General features: G+C 31.2%; 1 protein-coding gene and 2 long non-coding RNA genes across 13 annotated transcripts in view; 2 read left to right on the forward strand and 1 right to left on the reverse strand.

The window, feature by feature from the left end:
* Nucleotides 1–1,537: 1,537 nt before the first annotated feature.
* Nucleotides 1,538–9,424, forward strand: LOC141457699 (uncharacterized). 3 transcript variants are annotated; one of them, XR_012460494.1, is made up of 5 exons: nt 1,538–2,724; nt 2,810–2,971; nt 4,066–4,161; nt 5,559–7,272; nt 7,665–9,424. XR_012460494.1 is itself a non-coding variant. In XM_074134901.1 (3 exons), exons 1-3 carry the CDS (start codon nt 2,700–2,702, stop codon nt 4,094–4,096), a joined length of 222 nt encoding a protein of 73 aa, XP_073991002.1. In that variant the 5' UTR covers nt 2,451–2,699; the 3' UTR covers nt 4,097–4,147. The 3 variants fall into 3 exon arrangements, 2 of the variants coding, with proteins under 2 accessions (XP_073991001.1, XP_073991002.1); XM_074134901.1 differs by lacking the exons at nt 5,559–7,272; nt 7,665–9,424 and having other exon boundaries at nt 2,451–2,724; nt 2,806–2,971; nt 4,066–4,147; XM_074134900.1 differs by lacking the exons at nt 5,559–7,272; nt 7,665–9,424 and having other exon boundaries at nt 2,437–2,971; nt 4,066–4,147.
* Nucleotides 8,915–13,091, reverse strand: LOC141457700 (uncharacterized). 5 transcript variants are annotated; one of them, XR_012460495.1, is made up of 3 exons: nt 12,941–13,091; nt 10,910–12,849; nt 8,915–10,111 (listed from the first exon to the last, which is right to left on the reverse strand). It is a non-coding gene; the product is annotated as an uncharacterized lncRNA (long non-coding RNA). The 5 variants fall into 5 exon arrangements; XR_012460499.1 differs by lacking the exon at nt 8,915–10,111 and having other exon boundaries at nt 10,122–11,071; nt 12,692–12,849; XR_012460496.1 differs by lacking the exon at nt 8,915–10,111 and having other exon boundaries at nt 10,122–12,149; nt 12,692–12,849.
* A 3,245-nt stretch (nt 13,092–16,336) lies between these two features.
* Nucleotides 16,337–20,188, forward strand: part of LOC141458483 (uncharacterized) — a 32,028-nt gene continuing 28,176 nt past the window's right edge. The window contains exons 1-2 of one of the 5 annotated variants that reach the window (XR_012461014.1): nt 16,337–16,477; nt 16,559–16,684. This is a non-coding gene — a long non-coding RNA (uncharacterized lncRNA). Of the gene's footprint in view, nt 16,685–20,188 lie in introns of all 5 variants that reach the window. The other 4 variants (XR_012461002.1, XR_012461004.1, XR_012461006.1 and 1 more) reach the window with 4 other exon arrangements.

Consider the following 20,188-nt stretch of genomic DNA (forward strand, 5'->3'; position numbering starts at 1 on the left):
TGCTTCAGGTCGCACAGCATTTTTTCTTTAAATTTGTCTATTAAACTGGCATCCTGTTCGTACCACAACCATTCATAACCGAGGCTGAAAAAATAATTCTTGATCTGGGATACCCAGTTATACTTCACAATATTAGCATTTGATGTGTCCAATTGTAATAATTTATTATAACAGAGTTTCGGTAGCCTGTCTCTACGCATACCTAACAGCTTGATCAACCAGTTCAGCGCACGTTTAAAAACAAAATATTTTAATTTAACTCTTTCGGTCTCTATTCTGACCATGTAACCTGGAGTATTACGTTTCCAAAAGAACAATGACTTGATGAGCTTTGTCTGCACCACCTCAATCTGGTCAGTGTACCTAAGCGCCCAGATTTCACTACCATAGAGTAGTACAGAACAAATGCAGCTATCAAAAACCTTTTGTTTGCAAGCCCAAGAAGCTAATTTAGATCCAGAGAAAATACTTTTAGCAGCCGATATTGCTCCTGTCGCTCTTGAGACCATATCTTTACAAGTTAAATTGAAGCATCCCGACTTAGGAAACAAAATACCTAGGTATTTAAAGGTATTCACAATCACAATTTTTTTTATTATTTAAAAATAATTTATAAACCTTTTTACTTTTTCACTGGAATGCTGTTGTTTCTGCATTAGATAATTAATACTAAAGGCAATGCTAGATTGTACATGTTGGGTCGATCTATTTTGAAATACAATTGAAAACCATTGGGAAAGTGGAAATCGTCTTCTAACTTTATAGAAGTTAACTCCTGTTTCGTAATTGATAGTTAATATTAAAGCAGAAGTACGAATGTGAATTTAGATAGGTTTTTGTTTAACAGTAAGAAGTAAAAAAGATTGGAAAAAGTTGAAGTTCTTGCCTAATTTCGCCAGAATACTCCTGTTTCTGTTATGATTGTTAATAATAAGGTCAATTGAAGTTGGTACATTTTGGATTGATGTGTTTTGAAAAACAACGGGCAGAAACCATTGGAAAAAATGGAAATGGACTGTTAATTTCACTGTAATGCTGCTGTATCCGCATTTCATAGTTAATATTAAAGGCAATCCTACAGTTTATGTTGGATCGATCTGTATTGAAAATCAAGAAGCAAAAACCATTGGCAAAAGTAGAAATCGTCTTCTACTTTCACCCGAATGCTCCTGCTTTGTATTTGGTAGTCACTATGGTAAAATGTACATGTAGGTACGATCTTTTTTTAAGAGTATGAGGTAAAAAGCTATAGAGAAAGACAAAATTGTCGTCTAATTTTGCTTATTTGATAGTTAGTATTAAGACCAATGCTAGATTATAATTGTAAAGTCTATCATTTTTGAAAAAAAGAATGTAAAAACAATTGCAAAAATTGAACTTTTATCCCGATTTCACTGAGGTGCGTGATTTCTGTATGCAATAGTTAATAATAAGACAATGCTACAGAAATTATTCTGCTCCTGTATTTAATAGTTAATATTAAGGCTAGAGCTAATGATTGTGCACAATGGGTCGATCAGTTTCGAAACACAACAAGTAAATACCATTGGATATAGGAGATTTTGTCCCCAGGTAGACTGCTGATTCACTTATTCCAATGGTTTTTCTTTCTTGTTTCCCAAAATTGATTGATCTAGCTTACATAATCTTAAAACTAACTGTCAAATACGGAAACATAAGTATTCTAGTTAAATTACGAGAAATATTCCACCTTTTCCAACTGCTTTTACTCCTTGTTTTTCAAAATAGATCTACCCAATTAGTGCAATCTAGCATTGGCTTTAGTGTTAACTATTAAATCCAGGAGCAGCATCATTCCTGTAACGTTAGATGAAAAGATCATCTTTTACCAATGTTTTTCTTTTTTGTTTCTCGAAATAGATTGACCTAGCGTATTAACCTAAAGAAAAGTGCTTTGGAGAAATCCAATCTGGGCCACTTGTATGTCTTATAATGCATTGATTATTTTAATGTAGAATCGTTCATTCTCAATTAATTCAATTATGTACTTTATGAACCAATTTCATAAAGTTTCTGTTTTATAAAAACTGAAGTGTTTCTGCTACGGATAGAAATGTAAGTATTAGAAATATGCAAACAGAAAGCCATTAACAAAGCTTGAATGTACCAGCATATTGCATGTTCTGTGCTGATTAAAAGATTTCCTTTAGAGATTTTACTAATTTTCGCATTTTTTAAATGATTAGAATCGCATATTCATTCATAGTTTACTTAACAATAATTATTTTGCAGTGAAAATGCAACATTGTCCGTGTTTTAAACTTAAATTCTCGCGCCTCCCTCAAATAAAATACATTTCCAACTTCTCAGTTCTAAAATATTAGTTGCATAGAATTAAAAGGAAAAATATATCTTTTTAACACGTACTAGATTTCAATTATTTTTATTCATAATTTTTACAAATGTTTGAGAATTTATTAATATTTTGGATAACATCACGTAACCTCCCTTAGTCAGTCTGCTTAGTAAGTGAAGTATGGCCTGGGGAGAACAGTCAGGTTGAAATCTTGTCTGTTATTCTTCCTCTGAGATTTAATAAAAAGGAACCTTATTTAATGATATTAAGTAACGTATGTATGTATTACATACAGTTGTTTATGTATTTTGGGAGAATCGTTTGAAGTTTTTGCTATAGTTATACTTCGTATAATATAGCCAGTGTAAGAAAAAATAACAAGATGACAATGTTAGGACTAGAAAAAGGTGAGAAATATATAGAATCTTTGGTATTTATACATGATGGTGATTTCGGCAATTCAGATGAAAAATTAAATGGTTTCAAAGATAGGACTGATAAGAAGTTACTAGCTCTGCGTTTCGCTGGTAATGGACTATTTCGTAACAAGAATGAAGAGGGTAGTAGTGTCTACAAGCAGGAGGAGAATGAGAGATACATGCTGGAGCAAGTGTTGTGTGAACAAGACCTTCCCTTTTGTATCGGCTTCATAAGGTATTTTGCTTATCTTTGTCACTTGGCTCTTTAATTTTTCACCTTTACTTTAATATCCACGAAGCACTCGTTACAATTCAATTACTTTTTATTGTCTATTATAATTACAAGGTGTTACGATCAAGTAGAATGTTATTCAATTTTCAATGGATATATTTGTTTTCGATAAATGTTTTTACGAATCGTCAAGTTTTGTGTGCAATGAAAATCAATAATAGAAAATTTAGATTTTGATATTTAGCCAATTGGCTCCTTTTGGCGAAAATCTGTCAATCTTACTACAAATTAACGATTTCCTATAAACAACGTACTTTCATTATGTCATTATGATCTAGAGCATGTATTGAAACATTTTCCTCAAAAAATCGATAAAAACTAAAAACTTTCTGTAATAAATAAGACTGCTGTAGCAGCTGGTATGCAGCAATTTGTACTTTGACAGAAATCGTGGGGTACTTACAACCTTTCCAATTGTCAACGAATTCAGTCTCCCCAGTCTAAAATCTTTAGGGAAATAGTAAATGCCCTTCGGTTTGCACTGATTTTACCATTCATAATGACCTCAAAATCTTTTATCCTCTATCTAGCGAAATCCTTTCTTTGCAAAATTATTATGTGCACATCATTGTTTAAGTTAACTTACAGTCACATTTATTTAATTATATGAATAATATTTCATCAGTAGTGATAGATATTAAATGTGTTTCTTTACTTTAACGAATTAAATGAAATAATTTTGAACAAAATTGAACTTGAAAAATTGTTTATTTTGGTTGACAAACCTAATAAACTAATTATTTCAATTTATGGCAGCTTGACTAAAACAAGTTTAGTATAACAGTTTAATTGCAACGTAATTTATGATAAAATAATTTAATGTTTAATGAACGAATACGTTCTAAAAAATTGAGCCGTTTAAAAGATTTAAACTAAAATTTCAGCATTCATATTTTATTTATTTTTTAAATTTTTGAAAGATACAAATTTATCTTGAACAAATGGTTGAATTTTAAGTTGTAGTATCATTGAATTGAATGCTTTTAATTTAAGATTAAATCTATAAACTGTTTATTTCATTGAATAATGATTTTCAGATTGGAAACAGCCAATACTGTGAGCCAATAACTGTAAAACCGTTCATCAACTGAAGTGGAAATGTAAAAGACTTTGAGAAAACATCGATCAAATGAGTAAGTACAATCAACTTTTCTTATGAATCAATTACTTAAAAAATGTACTATTTAGGTATAGATATATTGCATGTTTGTATCACAATTTTATTTATTAAATGATTTTTTTACTTAAAGTGAAAATAAAAAGTATTATTTAGTAGGAGAATAAATAAAAACCTTTAATTTTAAAAAAAATATATTTATTTGCCTGCGTATTTTATTTTTACATAGACTTCATATATTACATTTGCATATAATTGTTTTAGTTTAATTACAGTCACATTTATTTAATTTTATGAATAATATTTCATCAGTAGTTATAGAAAAAATGTGTTTCTTTACTTTTTTTTATATATTGTAACGAAGTTGACCTGGGCGGAAAAGAAAGGCCTAGATTGTTCTAGAGGTTGAACGACCAAAGTCAGTAACAGGCCGCCACTGCATAAACAAAAGGGGCGGTATCTACTTGTGGCAGAAAAGAAAGGCCTAGATTGTTCTAGGGGTTAAGCGACTAAAGCCGGTAACAGGCCACCACTGTGTAGACAAAAGGGCCGGTCTATACCTGAACTAGAAAGGAAAGGGCTAGATTGTTCAAGGTGTTAGTGACCTGTGTAAAAGGCAGCTAAGAGAAAGGCCTCAGTTGGGGTGGTGGCATATGTGTTTTCCCAGCCGGTGATTGACAGGTGAGAGTGAGACAGACGGAGTTGGAGAGAGACAGAGAATGGGAGGAGGCGGCTCACAGCTGAGGTGGTGGCAGTATGTTTTCTCCAGCCAATGAACGTCAGGAGGGCGTGGAAACTTATGCTCAGAAAGTTGGAGGAGGGCAGTCCCAGTTGGAGGGAGGCACGCAGTTAAAAGGAGGCCGACACAGCTGGAGAAGTTAGTTTCAATCTAGTTTTCAATTAAGTTTTTAAGAGTTTTTAAGCAAGTTTTAAGGAGTTATTAGAGTTTATAGTTTTAATCAGTTAGTTTTGAGTGAGTCTTCGAGAGACAGTTTTGGGAGACACTTTGGAAGTGATAGTTTTGGAGAGTCAGTGTTGCGGAGTGCTTCAGTGGTAGCTAGTTGGGCAATTAGTCAGTTGATGAGTAGAGCTGTGTTAGTGTAGCTGAGACTAGTGCAATTCGGTGCAGTACGGACAAGTGGTCAGTCGGGGAACAGTTTTGTGGCGTTACGAAGTGAGTAAGTAACAGTAAACTGTTGTGACTGTTGTAAATGGTGACTGTAATGAATAGCGTTAGTTGCTTGTAAATGTTAATGTGAGTAATGTTAACGTGTTAATAAATCAGGTTATTACTTACAACTTTAGCGAGTTTTATTAGTTAATCAAACCCACATATTTAATAACTAGTGGCAGGCATTAGTTGTGTAAGTAAAGTTTTTTTTTTTTGAAAAACTTTACAATATGTCTCTTTAGATCGGATAGCAACTATTCTGTAGGTTAGAGAGGTAAACTGGAGTCACAGTAGAGTAGGTAGTAACCAACGTCGGTTAATAAGTGCGCAGTTATTCTTAACAAACACACCACCTGAGAGAGAAGAATGAAACTAATATTCTACAAAAATAAGGAAACTTTAAGTGCAAAGTTGGTTGAAAAACATGTAAGTTCTTAATCTTACATAAAATTGAATGTGCATGGCAGGAACACCTCCACGAGCTCACTGATTTTCTGTACTCAATATTTCTATGCAATATAAAGTATAAATAAATCCCTTTTAGCTCCTACTTTTTACTCTTCACTTTGCTCCCCTTCCTCTGCCGTCTTAAGTTTAATTATTTATTATTTCACAGAAAAATTAAGATGTTTAAAACAATTTTCTCCCCATAGGTGTTTGATAAATTATCAGATATGCCATTAAAATTAGATAAAAGAGATAATATGTTCGGTTTGTCTTATATATGCTCAAGGGAAGTGTGCTAAATTACTTTTGTCCTGGCTTTACATTATGTAATACCTACCTGTAATGTAATATTAATTATGGAGTTTGATTATGAAGCTTACTCAGATTAAATCTTCTTTACAACATTTCAACTTCTATGTGATAAATATATCTTCCAAATTGGTTATTCTGTTGCAATGTTAATTGTTTATATTGAAGTCTTGGGTCCCATATAGTGGACTGTTTTAGAGGCTACGCCTCAACTTCAACTAATGTTTCAATATCAAAATTGCATTAAAAAATAAAAGTTATGTGTTTCAAAATGTAGTATGTGTTTCTCTCCATCCAGTTTCTTTGCTCAAGGACCCTTTCTTCCCTTCGCTGGCTATTCTTGATCATGGCCCTTCTTTACATCCAGCAGCACTCCTACATAAGTTGAGGTAATTCACATCTAATTTCTACATTTCGTTCATGAAACAAATCAGGAAATCTTCGAAGGTACGCTGTTAATTTGTAGAATTCTACTTCAGGTAGTCTTAACTATTATTTATTGCAAATAATTTGAGATAATTCGCAACTATTTCTACATTCAAATAAATCAATGATGAAATCTCCATACTTACCATGTTACCTTATGGAGCTGATCTTCATGTTATCTTATCCATTATTGATAAGCATCTAAAGCATTTTAACATCAATTAAACCTTTATTCCGATAAATTAAATATTTTCCTTTGAATCAGAATAGTTTTTTTTTTTTTTTTTTTTTTGGCGCATTAACAGCTGAGGTTATTAGCGCCCGGAGCTTTTTCCAGTGCACTGCCGGCCTCCGGACAGTGTTCTCTCGTTACAGACAACACTGTCCATCACCGGACAGTGAGCTGTAAGAAGCTCCTAGGAAGAGAAAAAGTTGTTATTTTGTGCAATAGATGGTTTAAATTAGATTTTCCGAGTTAGTTGCAGAATGGTTTAATTTGTTATAAACAGAATTAACTAAGATTTTGTATGTAAAATGCTACCGTACTACAATAAGTGTGAATGAAATTCAAATCATTTACTGTTTTAATACTTTCAGCCCTTGGCCGACTCGCAGCCCAGTGAAGCTGAGACATAATCTAAAATGATTACTTTTGAGGGAATTCCTTTTAATGCTGCAGCACTTCCGTAAATAAGAAGTGATTTCCATCCATCTCTATTCCTGCAATATCCAAATAAGGACATCTACCTACCACTCTGTGGTGTTATCTTCCAGGTAATCTTACCCATTATTTATTAAAACTTGAGCATTTTTACGTGATTAAACCTTTTTGTTCATATATTCCTGTAGAATCGGAATGAGTATAGTAAAGATTCTGTGTTGAAGAAAGTTTTAATTTGATTGGAAAATTGAAAGGTACAAGAACAAAAAATGACGAGTGTTTAATTAAAAAATGTTTATTTCACTTAAAAGAGTGCAGTAAACTGCTATTTTCAATATGAATTAAGTTAATGTAATTACTAACACTCAGTTTTACTTTCATGCGTTTTCTTTCTAAGAGATTGATCTATTTTTATTTAGACGAATAAAAAAAATTAACATTTATTTTCAAGGAAGTTGAGTTTGATTTGTAGACGAACAGTATATCTCATAATGTTATTTTTCAGTGTTGAAACAGGCGAAACTGGAGTGCTTCCTGCAAAGAATGTTTATCGAATTAAGTCAAAATGAAAAAGACGTTGGAAAACACCTATCCAACTGCAATTCTTTATTATTTAGTCGATTATTTGTAAAAAAATATATATTTGAAGTTGGAAAATGTAATGTAAATTTTAATTTTATTATGTAGGTAATTTTAAGAATCATTACCTAAAAGATGTAATTGAATTTAAAATGTTTTTGTAATACGAAAGGAAAAAAATGTATAATTGGTAGCAAAATAAAGAATTATTTATAAATTATTAAAAACATCATTATGTATTTTCTCTTTTCCCATAGTCTTGTTATTTTTATTATATTTACGAAGTTACAACTAAAAACAAAGTTAAAAAGACTAAAAATGATAAGAGGCAAATAAAGTAAGGTAAATCTAAAAATTCCATTTAAATTAAACAAAAAAAATAAAATAAAGTAATAGTAGTAGGAAAAAATGGCGTCAGAGAGCGTTAAAAAGCAGAAAAAGTAAAGAAAGTTGAAAAAATTGCATCAGAAAGACGTAAAACAAAAAAAGAAAATTTAGTTCACATATTTGCCACCAGGTTGCAGCACCTACTGGACTTTTTTACTATGTAAACAAAATTTAGTTCACATGTTTGCCACCAGGTAGCACTGAAACTGTTTATATACTATGGTCAAACAAGATGTCTCCTCAGTACGACTGCAGAGTCGTACTCGTGAGGAGGGGGCTATGTCGCTCGTCGCTCCAAAATATCTAATTCAAGTCAAAAAAACACCTCTCTCCACATATACAATTTTGATATGTCATGGGTAATGGTTACGGAGATGCGTTCACCTCGACGGTCTGAAGGCAACTATTCGCCCCACCCGGCCCGGCCCGCGCGGCGAACTTTCTTATATACCCTCTAGATGGCGTCATATCACCATGACAACGGGCTCCCCCCACTACTCTTAATTCCACCAACTATCACTAGATCGCTCGTGCTGTCTGTTTTACCTCTCCTTGCACACTCTCAAGACTTTGGCAGCCATTGTTGTAACCTTCCTATCTTCTTACATACTCTCTAGACTTCGGCGGCCATTGTTGTAACCTTGCTTAATGCTTCTTACACACTCTCACGACTCTGGCAGCCATTCTTAACCCTTTTTTTATTTTCTTTTAATTTCTACGCAATTTTTTCATTTTTTTTTTAATTTTTCATATTACTGAGACATTAAAAGGGAAAATAAATACAATATATTGTTATAAATAAATCGTTTATTATTTATTTTTTAATTATTGATACATTTTTTTACAATAAATTTTATAAAAGCTTTACAACCTCATATTTAACCACGTTGGTGACTCTTTAGACTAATATAGGACTTCCTTTCACCCATATTTAACCATGCTGGCGACTCACGAGACTTATATAGGACCACCTTACTCATACTTATTATCATGTTAGTGACTCACAAGACTTATACTGGACCTCCTTAAACTCACATTTAACCATGTTGGTGACTCTCAAGACTTACAAAGAACTTCCTTAAACTCACATTTAACCATGTTGGTGACTCTTTAGACTAATATAGGACTTCCTTTCACCCATATTTAACCATGCTGGCGACTCACGAGACTTATATAGGACCACCTTACTCATACTTATTATCATGTTAGTGACTCACAAGACTTATACTGGACCTCCTTAAACTCACATTTAACCATGTTGGTGACTCTCAAGACTTACAAAGAACTTCCTTACACACACTTCTAACCAAGTTGGTGACTAAGAGGACTTAGAGAGGACCACATTACAATCATGTTTATCTTTTTTTTTACCATGTAACTTGTATCCTATTTGTTAATTTTGTCAATATATATTTAAAAAAATTAAAAATATTTCATCATTAAAGCGAAAACCTCGAAAGATAAATATGTAAACTTAGCAAAGGTTTCACTTTTTGTTTTTTATGTATTTTTTAAATTCTAAAGAAACAGGTGTGCTTGGAACGTAGAATACTTTTCACTTTTTATTTTTTTTTTGTATAATAGATTGACAAAAGTAAACAAATTAATAAATAGGTTACATGTGAAGCGGTAAAAAAATAAGCTAATAGCGAGTATAAGATAGTCCTGTATAAGTCTAGTAAGACGCAAACAGGGTTAAATATGAGTGTAAGTTGTACCTATATAAGTCTAGTGAGTTTCTAACGTGGTTAAATGTGAGTGTAAGATAAATCTAGTAAGATAGTCTAGTCTAACATTCATCACCTCTCTCCCAAAGAATGAGTGAAGGAGATGTTGTCACTTCGACGGTTCATATCATTTTTAATAGATTCCTAACCAAATTAGTGGGAATATTCACACTAGATTGATGTTTTACGTGTTTTTCACTTGGGCTTCCATTGATGGACAGTTTTGCAGGCAGTGCTCTGGAATCCCCAGTATTTAATCCTGAAAATTAACATTATTGTAATTAAAATGTAATGAATTTCACCTAGCATAAGAAGCTATAGAAACACATCTGTAACAATTTATGTATTAAAAAAGATTAAATAAAGACAAATGTAATTAAACTAAAGTATTTATTTATTTTTTTAAACCTAAATCTTTTCATGCAATGATAATGAAATATATTTCCAAAAAAGGCACATTCCTCAGGAAAAAAATTAATTTGATTGAAAAAATAAAATAACACAATCTACTAGTATTATGAAATTATTTTTTTGAAAATTAATTACAAAATTATAAGCTTGACTAAAAATAGTTCTATGTGATGGGAAAATTATGCAGAATTCACATGCATGTTTGATGTTGAATTTTTCAATTAAATTACTGCTACCTACAATCAACAAAAATTAAAACTTCTTTCAGATACAAAAAAAGAATAATTTGTATGAAAAAAAGTTTTGGTTTTTGTTGTATCACTCCTAAAATAATAAATAATCAAATAAGACTTTCCTGGATGTGAATAAATATAAAATAATAAAACATCTTTAACAGTTTATTTTTATTTTTGGAAATTATTTCTTTCATCCTGTTGTCTGTTCGCTATCGAAGTTTTTTGAATTTTATAATTTTTTTTTATTTCAGATGAAAAGGAGAATAAATTCTTTTTTAAATTTATAATTTTTTTTTAGACCGCAAACAAATTAAGCATTTTATTAAAAACAAAGAATTTGCAATTTGAAGTAAAAATTCTAACATTACATTGTGAAATTAACGTGCATATTACATATATTAACTACAAACCCTTCATATACAACTGTCCTACCGGACAGTTTTAATAACACTTGTTTTATTAATTGATTCTTCACAAAAATCTCCTGGGATAGATGATTTACGTCTATTTCACTTGGGCTTCTATTGATGAACAGTTTTGCAGGCAGTACTCCAGTATCAGAGGTATTTAATCTGAAAATCAACATTATGTACAATCAACAATACTTATGTACTTAAAATAATAAGATTTTACTGAGTTTAGCTTGAATTAAGAACCTAGACAAAAAAAAATTATAATAATTGATTATGTATTCATAAAAATTAAATAAATGTGACTGCAATAAAACTAAAGCATTGACGTAAAAGTTTAAATCATTTTTTAAAGAACCCAACCCTTTCTTTCAAAGAAAATGAAATATATTTTCAAAAAACATACTTATTTATCAAAAAGATTACTCAGACTGAACAATACACAAACATGCTACTAATATTCTAGTTTTTTTTATTATATAACAGAATTTAAATCAAATTAAAACCTTTCAAAAAATTAAAACTTTTTTTCAGCTACAACGATAAAAATGTATACGAAAAAAGTATTAGTTTAAGTAGTATTACTCTGAACGTAGTAAATAATAGATAAGAATACTCGAAGAACAGTTCCACAATTAGAGAATCTAGTTTAGTTTATTATCAAAATAGAATGGATGCGAATTACCTCGTAAATACGGTCGTACTTGCTGAAAGTATAGAAGGATCCTTCAAAATAATGAAATGGGTTATAATAGCGGAAGACAACACGCCCAGCTGCCTATTTGAGATACTTGACTTAATTGATGCAAAAAGTTCAGTTTTGAAGAAGTAAAATACCAAATTATATAATTAATATTCTGAATGTGCAATCTGTACAACACTAATGTTTATGACTTAATAATTCACTTCAGTAAACCAATTTGATCACAAAAAAGCCCTAAGATGATAGAGAATCATTAAAAGTTAAGCAGAAGCACTTTTTTTTTAAACTTAAATCTACGTTCCAAGTTCATGTATCTTCTTGATAGTTTAAATTTAGGCAAATCATTGCACTTTCTAGGTATCTAATCTATTACTGTATACTTTATGATTTATCTTTAGATAATACGACATATCTTAACTGAGAAACAACATGCTGTAAGCAGAAAACATGTACTTACTATTGCTGTAGGAGTTAAAATGTTTTACACAGCAAAAAATGTCATCAATGTTATCAACCCAGCCATTTTTTTGGATTGAACTAGTTCAGAATTACCATTAGAATGTCAAAAGAATGAGAACAAAAAAAAAAATTATATAAACTATTGTTTTCATTGTAATTTACAAACATTTTGATAAAAAACTATTTCAATAAGTTAAATCTACTGGTGCGAGCCTTGCAAAATCCAAGGTCCATAATTATAGGACGTTATTTAACTTTACATTATTAATTTAAATTTCATGGAGATTATACTTCCCTTTAAATGAGAGAAATGTGAATATTTACGTGGAAGTTCATAATTCCCAAAAAAATAATCGTAATTTGCAATTTACTTTTACAGTAATAAAGACGACAGGAATAAAGTATTACCACGTTGCGAACTAAATCTACCTACTTATGACCGTAGATACATTTTTATGAAACAAAATAATGAAGAGTAAAATCAACTTTTTAAAATTACACGCTTACACTTGAAATGCATCTACTATCAACTGTCTTGGAAACATCTCAATTTCATAAACACTTCTAATCACATCAACTCGTAATTCAAAATAAAAGTATACTCAAAAAATATTGCTTACCAGCAAGGAGTCATTATCGCAGTAATGAAGCAAAAACAAGTTTTTTAATTTCCTAGGAAGTTATCGCTTAATGCAAATAGATAATACAATCAGTTTTCTAAGCTATGTAAAGTTCTCACTCACTTAGTTACAGCAGCATCAACTTAAAACTATCAATCCTAAATAAAAAAAAAACATCAAATTATGAGGTATACAGTGAATTTTAACAGGAAATTTTGTTAGAGGAAAACTTCTTTTTAAAATACTAACGATATAAAATGTTTATCAACGTGGGTGAAGAACATTTAATAAATAAAGCAAATTATTACTGTCGCTACATAATAAAGAGAATATTTGGTGAAAACCTAATTACCTTTTTACCCTACTACCTAATAAGACAGTTGTTTAGTTAGGAGGTTATTTCATGTTTATTTTAATAGTGTCAAAGTACACGTTCCTGCTACCTAGCGGTGATCACTGAAACTAGTTTCAATGTAATTACCTCTTTTTAGTTTAAGCAATTGCCGCTAAAAAGCACTGGCATGATCTTAATACGTCAAATTTCTTTCTATTCCTAATTTTAACGTAAGAACAGAATGTTCAGAATTTCTAATAAGGTTGCCCAATTTCTTTAATTTAAAAATAAGGACTTCAATTTCTGATTTAGTCTTTGATTTAAATAGAGCAAATACCAAAGTAATATATTTATAAATTTCGCTCTCTTCACAAGTATAATAGAACCAATCAATCGTATGAAAGTATTTTAATAATTATGGGACAATAATTTTGGCACAACAAGCGACGAAATTTTTTAATAAATCACCTTAAGATGTATTGATATTTCACTATTTACAAGTAATGCAACTAAAATTTCAATAATTAAATCAATAAAATCAATTTTTATAAGAAATTGAAGATGTGGAGTAAAATGTTGTCAACAAATCTAACGTTGTTCCTCAGCCATTCTAATCCATTGTATCCGTCAATCAACAGTAAGACTTCAATCTTTTGCAATTACTTTATACTAATATGAAATACATTGAAGGTGATAATAGATTGGCTCAAAGGTGACTTCGTACTTAAATGCAGTGCTGCCAAACTTTTATCGGATGACAATATCGCTTACTACTTACTAAAAACTTCACTCAGCTCGATACCGAAATTTAAATTTTACTATTAATTTTGTCTTACCCTTGCCAAAGGAAGACTTCCCAATCTTTTCTACAACCTATCTTTTAGATTATTCAATACAACATTTTTCATTTATTTATATTTTAAATATGTCCAATATTTAATCCAAGTAACGAAATTCATGTAAAAGTAATGAAGATTATGCCTTTTTTCTTTCTTTGTGAAACTCTACATCCAAAATTGGTTCAACTAATGAGTATAATATGCGTTTGGCATTAATTACAATGTTAGAAACCGACCACAAGGAAACTATTGCAAAAATAATAAAAATTATGCATTATTCCCCATTTTCAGAATCTGCAAATCCAAGAATAGCCGATCTAATTTGTATAATTTATGATTGGCTAAACAATACAATTAAAGAAACAGAAAACAAAGAAATACCAGTAAAAGTAATGAAAATTATTCAGTTTTCCATTTTCACATCCAAAACTAGCAAGCTTAGTGAGAACAAGTTACAATACAGAGAAAAGTTAAAAAAAAATTAAACCCGCTTGCTATATATTCTACATCCCTTTTAAAACTGTCACAATTTTTAGTTTGTAGTCTTTTCTCTAATCGTTAATGAACACCTTTTGTACTTATAAAGTTTAATTAAATTTGGAAAACATTTTAATGAAAGCTATTTTTGAGCTTTGAAACGTGTTCTGCCTCTGTTAGTCTAATCCCGGGAGTTGTTGCCCGGGGAGCACCAACGAAAGAACCAATTCCAACAAATCCCAAATTGTCTAGAACAATTTCTTTTCTCAATTGACCGCTGAGCCATTTACCATTACTTCCAAAATATTTGTAGGACTATTAAAATTCCACTCCTTCATCCATATCCACTTTGCCCATCCATAACGTCATCCTAGCCTCATTAAAACTATTTCTTAAAACTAAGTGTTTTTTTTTACCTGAACGAGAATGTTAATTAAAAAAAATATTTTTCTTTATTTTCCCATATGTAAAATATTTTATTAAAATAGCAGACTGGTTTGTCTATTTATCCATCTCAAGCGTGGCCACATCACTGTGTGTCAGGATTTGGCTCACATCTAAAACTTCTTATTTACTTAATTCGTTTTAACCATTTTTGGCTTCCATATCATAGCTGCTTTGCCCTTGGTCATACAATTTAATGTCATACTGGTGCCTATTATCAAGAGGATGAGGGAGAAAAATAGTAAGAGATATCTTTTTTTTTCTTTTAATGCAATATACAAACTTAAAGTCTCTTAAAACTAACTTAACTGAACGAAGTTGGTTTTCCTCATCACAGCTTGGGATTAGCGTTACTTAAAACCAACTTATAACTAAGTAGCATTTAAATTTTTTAGTTTTCACTTCAAAGCTTGGTTCTACATCTTCATTATCATTGACGTTCTTCATTATCCTTGAACTCAATTATTATCTGAACTATACTTAAAACTAATTGTTTGGAACATGAATAGTTTAATTTGTTAGGTAAACTATAAAGTTATTTCAGTGAAACGTCACTAAATAAACCACACTTAAACTAACAAAAGGCCTTCTTTAAATGTGTCAGGCCAGAATGTTTATTCTACTATGAAGTATCGCTATGTATTTATTTTTCTGTTTATTACTTTTACTTTTTTTTTGTAAATAAACCATTATTGATTTAAAAAGGACTCTGATTCCTAGATTAGTACAGAAATTGCACATTTAGCTGGCAATAAATTTTTCGCTAGTTAATTTAAGTTTCGATCATAAAAGGTAAACGGTAAATTTAAGTAAAAAGAAGACATCGATACAGAAAAAAGTTGAAAAAATTAAGCCCGCTTGCTGGAGTGGAAGAATTAACTTGATGAGATCTTATTACTTTTATTTCATGCTCGAACTGAAGTTTATTTTTTGTTAGCAATTTTAGATATACTATATCTCAACCGTTCACGATACTGCACCAGATAACATAATTTATAGTTTGTAGGCATTAATGAACATCTTTGTATTTATAAAGTTTAATTAGATTTGGAAAAATTGTTCATTGAAGCTACATTTGAGCTTTGAAACGTGTACTGTCTCTGTTAGCCTACTCACGGGAGTAGTTGCCCAGGGAGCACCTCGAGGAGGTAGAGTTCAGTTTTCGCTCCCCAAAAATTATCTATCAATTATCGGAATAACCATTATATGTAAGGATATCTTTTCTTATTAATACAATGTACAAATTTAAAATTTAGATATAGTCTTTAAAAATTGAGACGTTTTAAGATTAGCAGTATCGAAGTGTAATGGAAGAACCTTGACAATTATTATAGTAAAAGAAAATCGCGAGTTAGTTCTCTTGAATTTTTTTCTGTTTATGATTTAGTGATTTAGATAAAAGTCACTGAATCAAACTCAAGTGAATCAAAGTAAATATGTTATCTTGATTCGTTCACAAGAACAGTATAAAGAAATAGGAAATTATTTTAAAAATTATTATAACTACTTCTCAGAAGGTTTTATAAAAATGATTTTATATTTAAAATTTAAAAATACTTTCAATTAATTATAACATATTTCATATTGTTAAATAATAAATATATAATTGCTACACTGTCTTTCTGAAAAGTGGGGACACATGATTCTAGAAGTTTCCCTCCATTTGTACCGTTTGGTGTATTGTGATTTTTGGTAATAAAGAACAACGTGGAATACTTTGGTTCTTTAAACAGTGTTTTGGTTTTTTGCAATAAATATATTGAATTTTAACAGAAATGCAGTCAAGAGGTGTACAAGACTGCAGGCTGTTTCATTTGGAAAACGTTGAGAAATACGTGTGCTCTGTTTCCCAGTTTAATCACCTAGCAATCTACATTTTCTTTTTACGACTTTAGGAAAGTAAGTAATAGATTTTCTTTGATTTCTTTTTTTAGAAAACATTAAGAATTGTAAGTCTAGTTTAACTGCATTTAAAAAAAAAAAATCCATTAAAATGAGCCTATTGTTCGTGTTGTTAGGCTAGGGTACCCGCAGGGACGTTAAACTCCCCAAAGAAGTGGCTAGTCCACTTCCCCCGCACGGGAGGTTTTATCGTTAATGAAAATCTTTGTTTTTAAAAAGTTAAATTAAATTTGGAAAACATTTAAATGAAAGCTATTTTTGAGCTTTGTAAAGTGTACTGTCTCTGTTAGCCTACTCCCGGGAGTAGTTGCCCGGGGAGCACCTCGAGGAGGTAGAGATCAGTTTTCGCTCCCTAAAGAACGCCTTTCTACCCACATCCGCATTCTAGTTGGTCTTTAAAACAGGCATAGGATTAAGGAGAACTCCAGTCAATGGAGTTTGTAAAAATAGATCAGGAGAAAATTGGAGGATAAGGGAATAGGGTAAATAAATCGTTTAGTGATTGAGGGATATGCAGGGAGATCTGTCTGCATTGACCAATGACTAGAATGACGTAAATCTAGATTTCTAGGTTACGTATATGATTGGGCAATTAGGGAAATATGGGGGATAATCAGAAAGGCGTTCGGAAAGAAAAGGGTTTTTGGACTGGGGGGTAATTGGCATTATAAAAAGATACAGACTTGAAGAAAACGAAAACTTGAAAACTCTGCAAAACCAACAAAGAAAACGACATTCAAGAAACAATTATTAAGAACTAAAACCCCAGCCTTAAACTAAACAAATCTAACAAGAAACAACAAATTAAAAAAACTGAAACGTGTAATGTATAAAATCGGAGCCAGTGTTTTTTGTCACGAAGTGTTGTGCAGGAAGTGTATCCGAGATAAATCTAACACAATAATTAATTAGTCGGTACATTTGATTCACATTTAGTCTTAAAAAACCGAGTAAAAACATTGTTAATGGCCACTGAAAATATTTTAAATAATTATAATTCCAAGTATTCATTTAGGTGATTAGTGAACATGCAATTCATGAAATGATTTAATTATTATCATGCTATTAGTTACACCATATTAATTAAATATGAAAATGTAAAATAAGTGGAATTATAATTATTATTGAAATGCAAGATTATAATAGAAATTTGTAAAAGGAAGAGAATCAATTATTAAAAATAAAAGTATTAAAAATTTCCGACTGACTGCAAAGCTATTAACTTAATAACTATCAGACTCCTGGGAACTATCCTTTGCTGGGGTAGCTATCAACCTGTACAACCGTTTTCCTCCTAACCTAACTTACAATCTAGATAATTTAGTCATCCTTTGAAATTCCTGAGATATGGTTTCTTCTTATATGCCAGTAGCTCACTTGCCCAACTTACAACTAAGCTTAACCTAACTTACAATCTAGATAATTTAGTCACTCTATGAAATTCCTGAGATATGGTTTCTTCTTATATGGCAGGGGCTCACTTGCCCAACTTACAACTAAGCTTAACCTAACTTACAAACTAGATACTTTAGCCATCCATTGAAATTCTTGAGATATGCTTTTCTTATATGGCAGGGACTCACTTGCCCTACTTACAACTAAGCTTAACCTAACTTACAAACTAGGCACTTTAGCCATCCATTGAAATTCCTAAGATAGTTTCTTCTTATTTGGCAGTAGCTCACTTACCCAACTTACAACTAAGCTTAACCTAACTTACATTCTAGATAATTTAGACATCCATTGAAATTCCTAAGATATGGTTTCTTCTTACATTGCAGGGGCATACTGCTCGACTTACAACTAAGCTTAACCTAACTTATAAACTATATAATTCAACCATCCACTGAAATTCCTAAGATATGGTTTCTTCTGATATGGCAGGGGCATACTGCCCAACTTACAACTAAGATTAACCTAACTTACAAACTAGATACTTTAATCTTCCTTTGAATTCCTAAGATATGGTTTCTTCTTATATAGCAGGGGCTGACTTAGATTACAAACTAGACACTTTAGCCATCCATTGAAATTCCTAAGATAGTTTCTTCTTATATGCCAGTACCTCACTTGCCCAACTTACAACTAAGCTTAACCTAACTTATAAACTAGATAATTTAGTCATCCATTGAAATTCCTTTGATATGGTTTCTTCTTATATGCCAGTAGCTTACTTGCCCAACTTACAACTAAGCTTAACCTAACTTACAAACTAGATAATTTAGTCATCCATTTAAATTCCATTGATATGGTTTGTTCTTATATGGCAGGGGCTCACTTGCCCAACTTACAACTAAGCTTAACCTAACTTATAAACTAGATAATTTAGTCATCCATTGAAATTCCTAAGATATGGTTTCTTCTGATACGGCAGGGGCATACTGCCCAACTTACAACTAAGATTAACCTAACTTACAAACTAGGTACTTAAATCTTTTTTTGAATTCCTTTGATATGGTTTTTTCTTATATGCCAGTAGCTTTTTTGCCCAACTTACAACTAAGCTTAACCTAACTTTCAATCTAGATAGTTTAGTCATCCATTTGAATTTCTTTGATATAGTTTCTTCTTATATGCCAGTACCTCACTTGCCCAACTTACAACTAAGCTTAACCTAACTTATAAACTAGATAATTTAGTCATCCATTGAAATTCCTAAGATATGGTTTCTTCTTATATGGCAGTAGCTCACTTGCCCAACTTACAACTATGCTTAACCTAACTTACAAACTAGATACTTAAATCTTCCTTTGAGTTCCTAAGATATGGTTTCTTCTTATATGGCAGGGGCTCACTTAGCTTACAAACGAGACACTTTAGCCATCCATTGAAATTTTTAAGATCGTTTCTTCTTATATGGCTGGGGCACACTTGCCCAACTTACAACTAAGCTTAACCTAACTTACAAACTAGATAATTTAGTCATCCATTTAAATTCCATTGATATTGTTTGTTCTTATATGGCAGGGGCTCACTTGCCCAACTTACAACTAAGATTAACCTAACTTACAAACTAGATACTTAAATCATTTTTTGAATTCCTTTGATATGGTTTTTTCTTATATGCCAGTAGCTTTTTTGCCCAACTTACAACTAAGCTTAACCTAACTTACAATCTAGATAGTTTAGTCATCTATTGAAATTCCTAAGATATGGTTTCTTCTAAGGTTTGTATGTTAATACAAACTAGACACTTTAGCCATCCATTGAAATTCCTAAGATAGTTTCTTCTTATATGGCAGGGGCACACTTGCCCAACTTACAACTAAGCTTAACCTAACTTATAAACAAGATAATTTAGTCATCCATTTGAATTTCTTTGATATAGTTTCTTCTTATATGCCAGTACCTCACTAGCCCAACTTACAACTAAGCTTAACCTAACTTATAAACTAGATAATTTAGTCATCCATTGAAATTCCTAAGATATGGTTTCTTCTTATATGGCAGTAGCTCACTTGCCCAACTTACAACTATGCTTAACCTAACTTACAAACTAGA

This window comes from Rhodnius prolixus, unplaced genomic scaffold (genome assembly GCF_049639745.1).
Source record: "Rhodnius prolixus isolate KJV_2025 unplaced genomic scaffold, Rpr scaffold_5, whole genome shotgun sequence".
Classification (NCBI taxonomy): Eukaryota; Metazoa; Arthropoda; class Insecta; order Hemiptera; family Reduviidae; genus Rhodnius; species Rhodnius prolixus.